General features: G+C 40.0%; 2 protein-coding genes across 3 annotated transcripts; both read right to left on the bottom strand.

Annotated features, from left to right (window-relative positions):
- Positions 1-1,781: 1,781 nt before the first annotated feature.
- prrg3 (proline rich and Gla domain 3) lies at positions 1,782-11,002 on the bottom strand. Of its 2 annotated transcripts, none has more exons than XM_083564462.1 (4): positions 10,866-11,002; positions 9,157-9,197; positions 7,496-7,656; positions 1,782-6,664 (listed from the first exon to the last, which is right to left on the bottom strand). In XM_083564462.1, exons 2-4 carry the CDS (start codon positions 9,164-9,166, stop codon positions 6,116-6,118), a joined length of 720 nt encoding a protein of 239 aa, XP_083420588.1. In that variant the 5' UTR covers positions 9,167-9,197; positions 10,866-11,002; the 3' UTR covers positions 1,782-6,115. The 2 variants fall into 2 exon arrangements, with proteins under 2 accessions (XP_083420588.1, XP_083420587.1); XM_083564461.1 differs by having other exon boundaries at positions 9,157-9,202; positions 10,866-10,952.
- A 691-nt stretch (positions 11,003-11,693) lies between these two features.
- On the bottom strand, positions 11,694-13,561 carry ripply1 (ripply transcriptional repressor 1). The gene is made up of 4 exons (XM_083563824.1): positions 13,390-13,561; positions 13,124-13,202; positions 12,441-12,514; positions 11,694-12,305 (listed from the first exon to the last, which is right to left on the bottom strand). The coding sequence occupies exons 1-4, from the start codon at positions 13,491-13,493 to the stop codon at positions 12,092-12,094; spliced, it is 471 nt and encodes a 156-aa protein (XP_083419950.1). The 5' UTR covers positions 13,494-13,561; the 3' UTR covers positions 11,694-12,091.
- Positions 13,562-16,744: the final 3,183 nt, after the last annotated feature.

The following is a 16,744-nucleotide window of genomic DNA, read 5'->3' as shown; positions in this document are numbered from 1 at the left end:
AAAACTGTCAGACATGCCATCAAGGGGAATTTAGTAAAACGTATGCAAAGTTTTACAAATTTGAAACCTAACTTGTCAAACATGAAGATCAACTCAAAGTGTGTTCACGATTGATTGCATCAAACTGTAAAAAAAAGTAACTGAAAAACAGTTAAAAATAAAAATGCAGTACATAACAAGTGCTTTGAATTCTGTCAACTCTAATAACTGTACAGCATTTAAGACCGACGCACAAACACACAAGCATATTCCGTACAGCTTTCATGATTACGCGTTTGTGATATTTGTTTTTTTTTAAACGCCAATGTGACTGGAAGCTCTAAAAAAAGATGCAAACTTTAGAAAGAAATATATACAGTGTTTGTAAAAAGTGTGGAAACTCTTATGGTTTACAAGACTCACGTGCATGTTCTTTTTGTTTTTATGCAACAAACTCATCAAAAGGCAAACACACACAAGAGTTAGACAGTGAACGAGTGGAAGAAAGTTCTGTGGAGTCCAAATGGGATATTTTTCGGTGTAACAAAAGAACTTGTGTAAGACGGAGAAAAGAAGAGAAGATGTGATCAGACTGCCCTCACCCCCACACTCGCACATGGAGGTGGAAGCTTAATGGTTTTTTTGGAGCAGTGAAGGTTGGAGACTTATTTCGGAAAGTGAAAGGAATCCTGAACCAACATGGCTCCCATTCCATACTTCAACACCATGCGATTCCTGTAAGCGTTATTTAAAGAGCAAACAGTCGTCTGGCGTGATCTCTATCATGACCTGCCCTGTCGGTGCACCTAAATCCTACTGAACTGCTCTGGGATGAAGTGGATCACAAGAAAGAAACCTCCAATTCGTAAAGAACATCTTTGGAGAGTTTTACAAGAGGCACAGCAAAGTATTTCAGCTGTGTCCGGATGCTGAGTGTGTGTAAAGCTGACCTTCATGCTGATGGAAGATCTTTCAATGAACATAAAGTGGAGCATTTGGACATCTTGATACCGGTACATGACCGAGTTTGTTGCAGGGAAACAAATGGAACATGCATGTTTTATAAAAGACTATAAAGCCATAAAAGACTCCAAACTTTTGACAAGCACTAATATATATATATATATATATATATATATATATATATATATATATATATATATATATATATATATATATATATATATATAATCTTTGGGGAAGACCAAAGATTTTCAAAAAGGAAACCAAAAAATATACGTCATGAGACTCATCATTTTCTTTTTCCAGGCATTTCAAGCCCTGTATGTACATATGTAGCCTGCATAATGAGTAAACGAAAAAAACGAATATAAACAAAACATTAATGCGCCGATGATGGCCATTTTGATATGAGCGCTTATCTGATCAGCCAATCACGTTGCAGAAAGGCAGCGCAGTTACATGTCAAGAGCTTGAAATGTAGGCAGCTGAAATTTCAGAAAAACACCAACCCTATCTGGTGCACATCCACACCAGGTTCTCAAGCTATGGATGCTTTTCATCTAAAAAAAACCTTGATTATTCAAGTAAATGAGCAACTCAGACTCACTCTGGTCAACCTGCGGAACTGCTGCTTTGTTAGATGTTTTTTGTTTTTTGCGCCATTCTGCGTAAACTCTGTGTGTGCACATGCTCAGCAGTTAACTAAAGCTCTTGACATGTATCTACATGATTGACGGGTATTTCTATAAAATTTGCTGTGTGTGCAAGTTGATTTTTGTATTTTTTTCAAACTCACGTCTGCACAACATGGTGAATGAATTCGGAAAATTCCCAGGAGATAAGTTTCAAACGTTTTATACACATACACAGATGTACCGTTTGAGCATAAGCAGGTGTTATCATTTCTGTTTATAGTGATAAAAAAATACATAGTTCAACAGAAACATACAATATCTCATCAGAGCCTTGGACACGATTTGAAGTCTTAAAAAATAAGACATTAGGCGTGAATGGAATAAAAAGAAGCATCATGCAGTAACGCTGAGCAGAAGTTCAAAGGTGCACGTACATTCACATACACATACACAAACACGACATGCCACGTGAAAACACGTGGCTCCGGTGGCACGTTGTAGGTCGGTAAGTGGGAATAAAGACACACACATACACACCTCACCATCATCACCAAACACTTTAACCTTCATGTTCTTCATAAACTGTCCACGTATACAGAGGTTAGAAGCTCAGATCAGGTATCTCATCCATCACTATACTAAATGCAGTCACTAGGGTTTGATGTCAAATCTCATTCAGTCAGAAAAGCTCATGTCACATGACTGGCAGCTTAAACACATTTAGAAAGGTTTTTCTAAAGCTGGTCACCACCTCATCACCATCTACATTCCACCCCGATCTTCACAGACTGAGTTCTATATTTCCTGACAGTATAAGTCTTGTGCCTTTGTGTTCTGGATTTATTGGACTAGATTTGCTGACAGGTTCAAATTCCAGGATACTCAACTGATCAGTGTATGCTGCGTTCTTCTTTAGCAGAATTGTTCAAATTGAGGTTTTTGGACTATCGAAATTTAAACAATGAACGATCCTCAGGCGGTGTAGCAGCAATCACCGGGTCGCTCGTACCGAACATTTCCGAGTAAAGCGACAAGGTGAGAAAGAAGAAGGTCAACGCGGCGATAGAAAACGTAAAGTGGTAAACGGAGGCTGCGTAAATCCGGAAAAAATCGGAAAACGCCGTTTTCTTCTACAAACGCTCCGCATCCACTTTCTGTTTTCAATCGTTTCCCAAACGTTGCTCGTTCGCAATGAAACGTCTGAAATCGCTCATTTCCACCTGCCGTTTATTTACTTTCCGGCTTCTTCGAAACGTCGTGACAATGAATGATTTTCAACCGGTGTTTTCAAATGTATCCACTTAAGAGAGTGCTTTCAAAAAGCAGGGTTTTAGTTGAATGGCAACGCCGTCTCGGTGTGGACTGGAGGCCAAAACGTAGAGAGTAAAATATGCATTTTCAAACAAAAAACTTATTAGTGTAGACATGGCCAGAGTAAGGACACATGGTACACGTCGTAACCAAATATTTGAATTGATATTTTATTCGTTAAAAACACAGGTTAACCCTCGCTTTCTCTCTCTCTCCGGTCAATCAACTACCAGGTGTCTATGAGCTAATGTATGTAGAAGAGGGCAGATAGCACTTTCCTCACATTGTGTTACTCCTCTATGAAGGAGCACGAGCAGCATTTAAGTAAAATGCGACTCTATCTGAGGAAGTGTTAGTCTAGACTCTATGTGTTAGTGCTCACCCTCCTCCTTTGGTAGCTGTATGGTATGATGGGAAATTAACTGCTTGGTGGACAGGAATTAACATATAATCAGGTTAGGGAGGGAAAAAAATGCTGAAAAAGGTGAATGAATTTTTAATTCAGTGCCTTGCAAAAAAATAAAATAAATAAATAAAATGAAATATTGGAAAGAAACACATCATACACTGACCTCAATTCTACACTCCAAAAAGAATTGCTTGGATAAACGCATCAGCCAAAAGCCTATAGAGAGGTAACACCAAAACTCTTTGGATAGAAAGTCCTGCTAACGCACTTGAACGACAGCTCAGCATCAAGCTATCCAGCTGGACAAACAGTGATCAACATTAGATGCTACGATATCTAATATTAGCTTTGCTAAACTTGGGACTGTTTGGTACTGGCAGTGAAAAAAGTATTTTATGTATGTATGGACAACAGTTTGTGGACACCAAACCATAGGAATGTTCTGTGCTTTTTGTTTTCTTTTTTGCAATGTGCTCATTCAGCCACAAGGGTGTTGGATAAGTCAGACGGTGAGGTGAGGTGAGGAGGCCTGCAGTGCATTAAGCGTTCCAGCGTTTCCAATTCATCCCAAAGGTGTACAATAGGATTGGAGCTCTATAGCAGGAGATCTTCCACCCCAACCCATGGAAAGCAGATCTTCATGGAGCTGGCTTTCTGCACAGAAACAGTGTCGTACTGGAACAATTTTAGGTCTCCCAGTACAAATGATGGGAACGTTTCCTCCTACAGCATCCGAAGACGTCCTGTATAGCTGGATAAAGTCGGGTGTCCCAATACTTTTGCCCATATTTCCTGCAAAGGTGGCAGTTGTTTGGCTTAAACCTGAGCTGAAAAACGAAATGTAGCGTTTCAGTGGGGCAGATAAAAGTCGTTAAGACTCGAGAATAGTTTGGTGAGGAATAAGACGACATGAAGACGAGCAGCGTTGTACAAAATACTACAGTAGAGCACTTGGTGAAGTCAAAAGCAACGTAAAACATTGTTTTTTTGTGGGGAGGGATTTTTTTTTTTTTTTCTTTTTTCTTTTTTTTTTTTTACAAATTTTACACAGTTTCTTTATGCCGTTATAAAAAAGAATAACAAAAGCTGTAAACAGTCAGAGAGCAGAAGGAGCAAAGAGGGGAAGAATCAGGAATCTGGAATGTTTTGTTGTCCAGTAATTGTGCTGTCTGTAGATTATATGGTGGTTGGTTGGTTTGTTTTTGATATTTGTTGCAGCAGCGGCTCGTGACCATCGATTTTGGTAACAAGGAAAGACATAGTGGCCTCAATTATACTCGAATTATTAAATAAATCACAATCTAGTGCATTTTTAGAGGAACTCGTTATTAGGCAAGTGAATTTCAACAGCGTACAGTCTGGCAGATTGCATTCAGTTGCTCTAGACATAACCGTGTTTGATTAAGGTGCGTTTCTAATCGTAGTGTTTCATTAACTGTCGATTCGGTACAATTTCCAGGCGCGAGTGCAAAAGTTTTTTCCACATTGTTTTTTGGTAAACTGTGGTGCGCAGGCATTTCTTATGCGCATCCCTTTTCCTCTGCAAATCTTCTCTACGTCGTAGACAACGTACGTCTGCATTTACACGTTTTCTTTTTCTCTATACATTTATTTTTAATGATTTGCTAGGAAATGGGATTATGGTGGCCGGAATGTATTTAACCTCCTTCTGGTGTTAAAAAAAGAAATATGCCCCAGGCAACCTTGGCATTCTGTCCAATGCTCCTATTTTAGTAAAGATATTACTATATTGAACATGGGGCAGCATCGGTCCTGTCCCTTTAGCCATTTATGCAGTTCCATTTTTCACCACTAGGGGCAATAATAACTGTATGTCGTTAAAGGAACATCTAGGAAGAAAAGCAAATCAGTGCAACATTTCTCTTTCAAATCACGGGTAAAGGTAATACAATTTTTATATTTTATAATATATATATATATATATATATATATATATATATATATATATATATATATATATATATATATATACCCATACCTGTCTCTATAGACGAGCCGCTGCTACATTCTCGGCACAGACTCTTGAGAATGTGTGTGTGTGTTGAGTATTGAGAGTAATCCCTTTTCATATTGGTGAAATCACTGGCAGTAAGTTAACCACACAACTGGCCGACTGATTGACTCGTAATCCCACGTGTTTAAGGCGTGTGCTGATTTTGGTAAGATAGAATTAGATGCGTGTGCACTTATAGCCAACAGCATTTTACAAACAGTGGCCAATCTTTTAAACGTGGCCATATGTCTTATTATAATTTGCATATTATTTTACTGCGTTATGATACATTATGTTTGCAGACCAGGTTTAGAAGGACGTTGGCGTTTGGCAGCACTTTCTGTTTAACTCCTAGATTAGCAAAGTACATGTGGAATATGGCACACAGATATTTGATTACATTGGATTCAACACTAGACTCTCCATTCTGTCCAACAAAAAAAAAGCGAAAAGTTAAATTAGGTTGTCCCTTTTGTACAAATGCTCTTTTAGGCTTTTTTTTGCAGTCCTCATCATTTTGTAAAAAAAAAAAAAAATAAATAAAAAAAAGTGACTGTTTTCCTCACCGACGAGAGCGCGATTCGTTAAAAGCATTGAATACGATGAAGGACGCAGGTAATGTGCGTGAGGTGCTGAGCAGCTGGTCGTGGTTTGTCGGAAGAGTGCGAAAAAACAGACATGGACGTCCCACCAACGAAAGCGAGTCCAGGAGAGAAAAAAAAACGACAACCGTTTCCACGCTGGGGAACTTAGAGCGGGATCCGAAAACACCCTCGGGTCCGGTAAAACTCGGAGTTTCTTCACTCACTTTTCTTTCACAATCTCTTCGTACTTGGGAGGCGGATCACTGTACGGGGTGGTGGTCTCGTCGCTGCTGCTCTCCAAGTGGCCTGTCACTTCTTCGTAAGACGGAGGAGGTGTAGCGCCGGACAGACGTGACGCCACGGACATCGACGCGTCCTGCACATAGAGTCCGCAGACGTTCGGGGGTTGCAACGAGCAGTCCAGGGTCCCTGTGGTTGCACCCCCTCGTTCCCTTTCCCTCCCGCTGGGCACCACGCTGGTCCGCTCGTTCGCGTGCGAGTTGTCCGAGTGCGAAGGAGTGTCGCGGTGCACGAGGATTCGGGGAAGGCTGCGGGTGTTGCGATTGGCCAGGTAGCGGTTCTGCGTGTATGCGGGGCGCCTGCGCGTGGCCTTCTGCAGCTGGCAGCGCCAGATCAGGAAAAGCGCGATGATGATGAGGAGGGCGACGCCCAGCAGCGGGACCACCATGTACACGGTGTCGGCGCGCCCCGAACGCGTTTCTGCGTTGTTGTTCACGGTGTACAAACTGCGCGTCTTCCAGAACTCCATCTGCGGTTAGGAAGAGGTGCGTTAAGTGTGTTTTGTGTATCGCATTTGATTATTAAATACTGTTAACACAGCAATCACGACTAAATTATTACACAAAACTCGACAGAAACCACCGAACAAAACCCGGCTCTAAATATCCTTTTCCAAAGTACTGCAATCGCTAATCGCATATTCATGTTGGCAAAAAAAAAAAACAGTCATAGAAGGAAATATATATAACAGAATGCAATATTTCTAGGCAGCGAGAGCAATCATGGCCTGGTGGGCAAGTTACACAACACCAAACTTCTTTAAAGCAGTTCAGCTCTGACTCATTTCCAACTCAGTAGTCTTATACAATCGCTTGATCACTCGTCAGCACTACAGAAGCTGAAAAACTTGCATATATCGATAATAAAACATCCGGCATAAAAAAAAACAACAAAAAAAACCCTGCAGGTCAGTGCTGGTCGGTGCAGCAAATGATTTCAAGTGTGAAAATGCCAACCAAAAAGACAGACGTAAACTAGTGGATGGTCAATGGATTATATTGAAAATGTCTTTTTTTTTACTGTTCAACACCTTTACTAAAGAATTATTGTCCAAAAATCCTGACCGGCTCTGCAAGCAAGCAGTTCCTGACTTCACAGCTGGTAAAACTACACACACACATGTACACACTTTAAAACAAAATGGTCCTAATTTTGCAATTCTGGAGGATTCAAAAATTACTTTTTAATATTTTTTTTATATTTTTTAAAAGAATTGGAAAAAAACAACAACAAAAAAACCCACGCTTATAGCGATAATATTTGGGAAATTTGAGACTTTCTTAATTGGAACTTTGCGTACTGTTTTTTCCTTGTTCTCAAACACCTCGTTGGCCTCCTCGAAGCTGCAGCTTTCCTCCACGCATTCTCTCTCGAGGTTGCCCCCACGTAACTCCTCCAGGAATCCATTAGCCCGTGGAAAACGTTTGAGGAGAGAGTTTGCATCCTTCCCATTTAAGAATGCTGCGGACGACAGAATAAAAGTGAATGAAAGCGTGAGATGGAAAGAGAAGGAACAATGGTAGAAACATAAAGCATGATAGTAAAAGTAGGAAAAACCTGTAATGTGAAATTAAAAAAAATCTTTGGAAATTCTTATAATATTAATTTAAAGCGTTTTCACACTTTCCTGATTAGTACAAATTACTTCACTGATGCATAAACTATATGGACAAAAGTGTGAAGACACCTGAACATGACATGTTTTTGAGCATCCCATTCCGCATTTCCACTGTTATAATAACTCTCACCAGATTTTGGAACATAGAGATTGGCGAGATTTTGATTCAGCCATGAGAATGTTAGTAAAGTCAGATACTGATGTAGGTGAGAAGGTGAGGAGCTCTGGGGTGCATTCACATTCATCCCAAAGGTGTTGGGGGCACCATAGCAGGAGATCTTCCACTCCAACCCAAATCTTAATGGAGCTGGCTTTGTGCACAGGGGCGTTGTCATTCTGGAGCAGGTTTGGGTCTCTTAGTTAAAGCGAAGGGAAAATTTAATGCTACCGCATCCAAAGACGTCCCGTATAATTGTGTGCCTCCAAGTTTATGGTAACGGTTTGGAGAGGAACCACGTAAAATCAGGTGTCTCAGTACTTTTGTCTACATAGCATGCCATTGGTGACAAAACATATACATGAGTTAAAGCAACTTTAAAAACATCTTGGTCTTGCAGGAATTACAAAACACTGTCTGGGAGAGTTACCAAGATGGCCACCAACGTGAACAGATTCGTACAAGAACATTGCTTACTACAATGGAGCAGTTTCCTTTTCGTTAATTCACTCTTGTCAAACACACACACACTCCTCTTTAATCTGTCTAGAACTGATGTCTGGCTAATATTACTGCACTCCTCAGTGTGATAATGTTTATTTGGGTTGCATAGTTTAACCCTTTTTGGTCAAAACAATTTAAAAGAAAGTCACCTGCCATTTGGACTTTCTTTGAGGAAAAAGGATTTAAAGTCCACATTAAAAAAACGATTCAATCCTGTGTGTTAATGTACTTCCTCCTGAAACCCGAAGGTCACAATGACCTTGTATTGAAAAGTTCGAGAAGAGTGTTTCAGGATGTGATTTTCATTTCCTTCCTCTTTATAAGGAATAAACTACAACCCGTTTTTTATTCTTCTTCCTTCAATCGAGTGATGGATGGAAAACGGAAAAGACTGTTACTCACGGGCTCCTATTGTAGAGCAAGACCCGCCTCTGGGTGCGGGGCATACGGTTCTATAGAGCGTTTAATTGGATAATTTCAACATATACGAATTTGTATGTACTAAATATTTCCGGAAAAAAAAAATTCATTTGTTTTTATTAAAACACCAATTATGATTCAGGGCTGATTCAAAGCAGATGCAGAAAATAGAAACTGGATTGAAAAAACGGCTCTTTAGGCAGAACTTCATCTTGAAGGACAGATTTGTTTTGAATGAATTGAACTGATGCTAACTGCTCACCTGCTGCCATGCTACCGCCAACGACCTTAAAGCAGAGTATTCTGTACTGAAGGAAAAAAGATACGTTAACAGAAGCACACGAGGCAGTCATATTTATTCCTTTTAGAAATTTGAAACATTTCTTTTAAAAAACAACAACAAAAAAAACCATGTCTGACATGCAATAAACATGGGGCGTACACTGTATTTCTATTTGAACATGCTACACTAAAACAAAAAACCCTTCAACTACAGGCGAAAACATGGGCTTTAAACTCAAAACCATTGGGATAACTGATCATTCCCAGCATTACGAGTTCTAACACAAGAAAGAAATCAATTTAATTATCTGATCCTGAACTCCTCGGTATAAGGAAGTCATCTGATAATGGAACTACTGGCTTCAAAGTTGAACGTAGAAGATGTGAGGGAAAATGAGCCAAGAACAAATGGGTTTGTCTGCTGCATATAAACACAATAAATCCACTATCATTTTCCTACATCATCGCCATTTTGTTTAGTCGATGTAGGGAAGTGGGAGTTCGGTCGAATCTCAGTGACTTCTGATCAGAAGGTGGCACAAATCTCACATGGGCCCTTGATCCAGGCCCTTATTGCTCAGTTGTATAAATAATCGCGTTGGATAAACGTAAATCTTCCAGTGTCTGCATTCGAATTGATTCTCATTTCAATTTTACTTTAAGGGATTTCGTTCATGGCCCGTTTCCTTCTGAATTCTTGAACCTTTATACGACCCTCTGCACACCCACACCTGAGAGTATTTCAGTGTGGCACGACTCCTACACATTTTCAACAGTGAAACATCATGAAACATCTCACGATGCTGAGGTAGCACCATTAGATCCAGGTGCTGATGGATTGGTGTAGTGTGGTGGACGGTGATTAGTATTGTAGGTACAAACGTTCCTCGGTGTAGAACAAGTCAAAAAAAGGAGTCAGACCCGATCCGGGTCGTCCTCATTTTTACGTGAACGCAGCTTTTATTGTGTATCTGACTGGAAAACTGTGTTTTACATTTTCAGGAATTAGGGTTTGGATCGTGATGAGGTCCAGATCCAGGACCACGGCCAGCTCTACGTCCAGGTCCATTTTGCTCCTCATGAAGCACTGAGTTATGGCTGAATCCTTCACCCCCTGAGTGAAGTCTGGATTTATGGCCGTGACTGTCCCCTTTTATAGACGAGCAAAGGGGGCGGGGCGAGGCAAGGTTTCCATGGAAACGGGCCGGGGTAGACGTGCCACAAGCGTCCGCCATTTAAATGGTTTCGGCCCCGGTGTGGAGCTTCTTTAATTCCTGTGATTTTACTCACATTCTATTACATTTATAAGGTAAGATGTTTCTTAAACGTTGTACTTTTTGTTTTCCTCCTTCCAGATACCAAATAATAAAAAAAAAAAAAAAAATACAATGATAACTAGCATTTTCTGTGAATATAAATCAATCTGAAATCCGATACACATTCAAACAAAACGACCCCTAATTAATAATGATGTAATCAATTATTATTCGTGTCCGACAACAAATCCAATCAAGAAGCTCAACAACTTCCCCACGTTGTTCCCTAAAAAGGCTTCCCTGTTTTTTTTCCCCCCCGAACAGATCAGAGATGAAGTTCCGTGTGCATCCATGTGTGTTTGTTTGTTTGTTTGTTTGTTTGTTTGTTTTTGCATCTTTATGGACGAAGAGTTGAGAAAAAACAAAGCCCTACCTTCCGCTCCGTTATCAGCGCTCATCCCTTCCATCCCTGTTTCCTCCGGAAAGGAAGGAAGCGCCCACATGAGTCACGCAGGACGTGTGATTGACGTCCGCGAGGACCAATAGGAATCCAGAGCTCCCGCGGCTCGACCAATAGGAGCGCTCGGTGATCATTATAACCGCGCGGTGTCATGGCTTTGGAATGAGATGTAGAATAAATAAAGCGGCTTTTGTAGTCTGTTACCAGGAATAAAATGTTCGAAATGTCGAGACGAATAACTGCGTGCTTTGGATATTGCATTTGTTTTTAGTTATTTTTTCTGTATACAAAGAGTGTGTGTGTGTGTGTGTGTGTGTGTGTGTGTGTGTGTGTGTGTGTGTGGGGTGGGGGGGGGGGGGGGGTTGTCTTAAGGTCTTTAAATACAAGGTCTAGGCCACACCTTGTTGCCAAAAACTACATTTCCCTACATCCTGGCATCTTTAGTGTGCTATTTATTAGGTCAGAAATGGAGATTATATCCATGACACACGTGTGTGTGTGTGTGTGTGTCATGTAGTGGGAATAATTGAGTTGCTGGTGTCCTGGTTTATTTCACTACACTCCAGAAATAACCTGCTCTAATAGGAGCTTTGTGTGCCATTAACCAAAAAAAAACAGAACATGCAAAAGTTTTATAATACCTAAAAAAAAAAAAATTGGATTATTGAAAAAAAGTCATCGCAGCACTTGGGTGAGAATAACGTGGACCTCCTGTGACAAAACAAGTGGACCTCTCAAACAAACAAAAACTGAGACGGACGCAAAGCAGACGCCCGAAACGATTCACGAGTCACAACACACTTTCCTTCTTATGTATAGGTTTATTGTGTAATTTATACACAAGTAAAAAAATAGGACATAAATATATATATATATATATAAATGTAGATATATACAGGACATAAATTAGGGACAAGGAAATAAAATAAGCATAAAAAAAATCTTTCATTTAAAAAGCAGAGACCCTGAGTCAAATCATTCATCCCAATGTGGGATCATTTGCTCGCTGTTACACATTTCCGAGAGGAAATTACAATCCGGAGAACCGTCCGATCCTGAAGTCGGATTTCCTTTTTTTATCTGTGCAGTTTGTAATTTATTAGGAAGTTTTCTTAGCGATTCCTGGTCCTGATGGACCATCCGAAGCTCCTCTGGTGTAACGGTGCAAAGTTTCGAGAAAAAATTTTTTTTTAAATAAATCAGTTATATTGGCAAAAACGGCCTTGAGGTTTGAGGCACTCTTTGTCTTCATCATCTTCTTCATCGTCCCATTCGTCCTGTTCCTCGTCGTCATCCTCCTCGCTGTCGGACTCGTCATAGAAGCAGATGGTTGCTTGGACTGGGAAGTTTTTCAGCAGTGCTTCGCCATCGCGGTAGAGGTAGTCATATGACTTGGATTTGGGCCAGAACAGTCTGTAGTGAAAAAAAAAACATAAATATTTAAAACGGTGTTCTCTCGGGCTAAAAAAAGGATTTATGTATTAAAGTTTACACGCCAATTCAACAACGTGTTTCTCAATCAAAACAATATAAAAAAAGCGTACTGACCTGACAGGGTGCTGGAAAGGCAGAGCTTTGCCATCTGCCATGGTGTTGCTTGGCACCGTCGGCCGGGAATAAGGCTGTAAAGAGAGAAGAAAGAGGTGTAAGGATACATTTACTAACAAAAACATCCACCACAAGCTTCCTGCCTGGTATTTATGGGGTGATATGAGCACCAGCTACAAAGCTGTATAGCACCTTGGGCTATTTAGGGTAGAGTAGCTTTGACTTGGTAGGTGTCAGGCTCAAAAAAAAAAAAAAAAAAGAAGCGAGTGGGAATCTAACCCAAACATTCCCCAGACGTGTCTACTAGTCTTGGCAAACGTGTGCAAACATGCTGGAAGCTATTCTTCCTACACTTCGGTGCTGGGCGCCAATTCAGACAGCGGTGCCATATGGCAGTGTGTCTCAGCGCTCCAGTTGGTCCTTCTGCCTTTGCGCAGAGTTGGCTCGGTGTCAGAGGAACAGCTTGACGGTCACACCTTCTGCTCTGCCATTCTGTTCCTAATGCACGCCACATGCCAATCTACACACCCCTGGGGTTTCACTGGAGGTAACCGTAGTTACTCTGCATTTTTTTTATTTCTAAGCCTCAGATGCTGAACCTACTGTATCTGGATAACAGATCTTTGCTTTTTGGTTGCTCAGAGAACACAAGCAGGCCTACAGCTGGAAGAGAGAAAACTTACACAGATAAGCTTGGTCCTCCTGCTCACGGTATGCGAGTCCTGATCGGACATGAGCCACGGTCTCCACAGGACAGGCCTTCTGTGGACAAGACATGAGTCACGTGGTCAGGATCAATTAACACAATGTACTGTATGATGTCTTACATTAATTAAGGGTTCAAGACATGAAAGCGTTTGTTATTTAAGCAGCACTTTATTACGGATGTAGTAAAAAGAGAAAGTGTTTGATTCTAATATCATGCCAGAAGCAGCTTTTTAATGCTTACCTGCTGATTGGAGACTGTTCCATGCGTGGGTCCGCCGGGGCCGCTCTTAAAGACGGAGCTCCGGGGAAATTCATCTTGGAAACGACAAGACAAGCAGATTCCATCCTGTCGGTAGTCCAGAAACTCGAGAGAACTAATAAAACTCGGAGAAGTAAAGGGGTGAAGCGCACAGAGGAATGAATGAAGCTGAAGTCCACGGACGCGCAGCTTATATAATGCTGAGCCGCAGAGTGGGCGTGGCGTAGAGGCGAGAGGCGTGGCGTGAGCGAGAGGGGGCGTGGTCAGTAGGGCACATGGATGAGTTTCTGGGTCCATCTGCCAAACTGATCCGGAGAGCATTTTGTTTTCAAGGCTGCAAAAGTCCAGTTGTGTAAACAGCCAGTCACAGCGTGAGGGTGAGAAATCTGGTACCGAGAGGTGATTACAAAAACACAGAGGGGCAAACTTACACACCATCTGTGAGAAGGCAGACACAGGGGGGGCAATTCAGAAAAAAAGGGAGCCATATATTAACAGTTAGTTAGCCTTCACTGTGCTGATCAGCTTACATCAGTCTGCATTTTGCTTTTAGAGAATGGGCAAAAGATATAAATAAAAAACATAGCTATAATGAGTAAATGTACCAAATTTATAAAAAAAAAAGTAGAGAGCAAACATTTAACACATTCAATAAGAGCAGTGTTCGTATTTAGTAGTAATGACACAAATCGACACGATCCAATGGTTTTAAGAACAATTATAACTCAGAATTGAATTTCTAATGACATTATGTGAGTTGAAAATGAAGGTAAGACAGGAAAACGTATTCGGGGAATTAAATAGATAGATAGATAGATAGATAGATAGATAGATAGATAGATAGATAGATAGATAGATAGATAGATAGATAGATAGACGGACGGACGGACGGACGGACGGACGGACGGACGGACGGACGGACAGACAGACAGACAGACAGACAGATAGATAGATAGATAGATGTAGCCCAAACCTTGTTTCATTTTCCTAATAAATCTACATTTCCATCCAGAAATCATCAACTTCCATAACTTCCATTATAGCTGGGAAAAAGATGACAGAAAAAGACGAGTAGAAAGTATTTTTCTTACAACTTTGAAGGCAAACCAGCACAATAAAAAGAGGGACGTTTTGAAAATCATGGCATCAGCTGAGTGTCTGTAATCGAAAAAAGGGAAATTATAACGTTATAGCAGACAGTTCACAGACATAGAAGACAAGAAGCAGATAAATATTAAGACGAGTTCAAATTGGATCACGATGAGAAAGAGGACAACATTTTATATACATATATATATATATATATATATATATATATATATATATATATATATATATATATATATATATATATATATATATACACACATATATAAATCCCTATCATAAAATATTTACAGAAGTAAAGTCAGTTGAAATCTGAGAACTGCACAAAAACATGAATTGACGAGTTTAATAGGTTGTAAAATAATAATAATATACTTATTAATTGCCGTCAGCAGGAAAGCCTCCCTGTAGCGCTCTTTGTACACTCTCCAGGTAAAATGTATATAATTTATACCCTATAAAGTAGATATTTAAAACATTCACATGGGCTTGGGGGATGAATTCATACCGTAGCTGTTTAATTTAGTGATTTTTGAGCAATTGAAAACCGTCTGTCTATCATTAATGGCTGTCGCTGATCTGTGATCAGTTCCTCACAGGGCTGTTCAGCAGTAAGCATGCGGTTAGAACTGATCCAAGCTCAGGTTTCTGCTCGGCGCACAATAGAAGCATGCGCTCACACTCCTGCCCCATTAAGACGGTGCCAAATATCTCACTAGACCAGCTTAATGAGCTCCTAATGGGGTCTTGATAGACTTCGTGGCTCCATTTGGGAAAAGCAAATTTGCAAGACAGCAGTGTGTTGACCTCCTGGTGGGCCAGCAAACTGTCAACAAGAAGGCAAAAGGAACAAATGGACAAAGCCAGGTAGCACAGAGACATAGCGCTAGTGCTAGTGCACACAGGCCCTGGGGAAGTGTATAGTTTTTAAACGAGTTGCAATTCAACAAAGCAGCAAGAGTTCTGAAATCTTCTTCAGCAACAAATATTGTGAAAGATCAGTATTTGTTTAACAGATGGTCAATTATTATGGGTTATGATCACATGACCTTCAGGGACTGGGTTATGTTTGTATCACAGAATAACGGTAAAAAAAAACTGTAATTAATTCTAAGGGTTAAAAATAATAATTGCATTGCTATAAATAATTATTTTTTATTTTTTACTTTCTCTGGTTTTATAACATTGAAACGCCATTTTGACAAATCCTTGTTTTTTTTTGTCAAAAAGAATACTAATACTAATACTAATAATAATAATAATAATAATAATAATAATTAGAGGATTATTATAGCGTAAAAATGGCTATAAAATATGAAATATATATTATATATAAGTGAGTGTGAATGCAAATATCTTGTTCTGGACTGTTTTTTTTTTTTTTTAAACTGACATTGAAAAAATATTGACATATGGAAAAACTTAATATGAAAAAAAGCAAAAATACTAAGAAATAATAATAGTAATAAAAAAATAACTTTTTTAGTGTCTTGTCATTTAGTTCATTATTAAGTGTGTTTTCTTTTTTTATTTGTTTACATTTGAAACTGGGAACACGGATGTGTTAATGGTGTGTTTAACAGTTTCAGTGTTTTTAACATTGTGCAGAAATAAAAGGACAAACAGATGTATAGAGACTGTTGTTAGCGTTTAGCTTGAGCAGAGGCCCCCGGCTAATGTCGAATCTCCACCAAATGTCTAATCTTTAAGATTAGATCTCAGGAAAACAAAAAAAACCCGCCGAGTTGTTTATTCTGCTCATTTGCGAGGAGGCTCGAGGAGGGGTGCAGCTGAGAAGAGCCGTGTAGCTCAATGTGTTTTCACATTTGCTGAGCTTTGGAAACCCCCTGCCATTAACACCACCTACTTCTCCAAAGCTGCAGTGCTGCAGAGCTCCAGAGCTCCAGAGCTCCGGAGCTCCAGAGCACTTCTCCCCCGGAGTTAGGAATGTCAGTAATCACTAACCCACTGCTCTCTCAGTGTTTTCTTTCAAACGAGTCAACATGAATCTTTAATTTAAAACAACACTCCCTGTCCGCGTCATTCACTCCGAAAATAATCCGATTTCTAAAAAGATGTCTGTCTTCAGCCTGAACACTTCACTCCATTCCAGTCCTAGTGTTTCTTCCAGGCTTTCTCTCAAAAGAAAAGAAAAGAACAGAAAAGAAAAGTTGTTTATACAGCATGTCACATAGAATAAGAAATTAACATCTAACACACACACACACAC

Source organism: Silurus aristotelis (assembly GCF_946808225.1).
Source record: "Silurus aristotelis genome assembly, chromosome: 16".
Lineage (NCBI taxonomy): Eukaryota > Metazoa > Chordata > Actinopteri > Siluriformes > Siluridae > Silurus > Silurus aristotelis.
Note: the sequence above shows the minus strand (reverse complement) of the source record. Positions and strands in the feature narration are given on the sequence as shown.

Excerpts from the sequence above, each read along its gene's own strand:
- prrg3 (XM_083564462.1), bottom strand. Across the intron at positions 6,665-7,495 it reads TTGAGAACAAGGAAAAAACA|ATGGAGTTCTGGAAGACGCG; the intron begins GTACGCAAAGTT and ends TCCTAACCGCAG.
- ripply1 (XM_083563824.1), bottom strand. The coding sequence starts at position 13,493 with ATGGAATCTGCTTGTCTTGTCGTTTCCAAGATGAATTTCCCCGGAGCT. Across the intron at positions 13,203-13,389 it reads GAACAGTCTCCAATCAGCAG|AAGGCCTGTCCTGTGGAGAC; the intron begins GTAAGCATTAAA and ends TCTTGTCCACAG. Across the intron at positions 12,515-13,123 it reads GGAGGACCAAGCTTATCTGT|CCTTATTCCCGGCCGACGGT; the intron begins GTAAGTTTTCTC and ends CTCTCTTTACAG.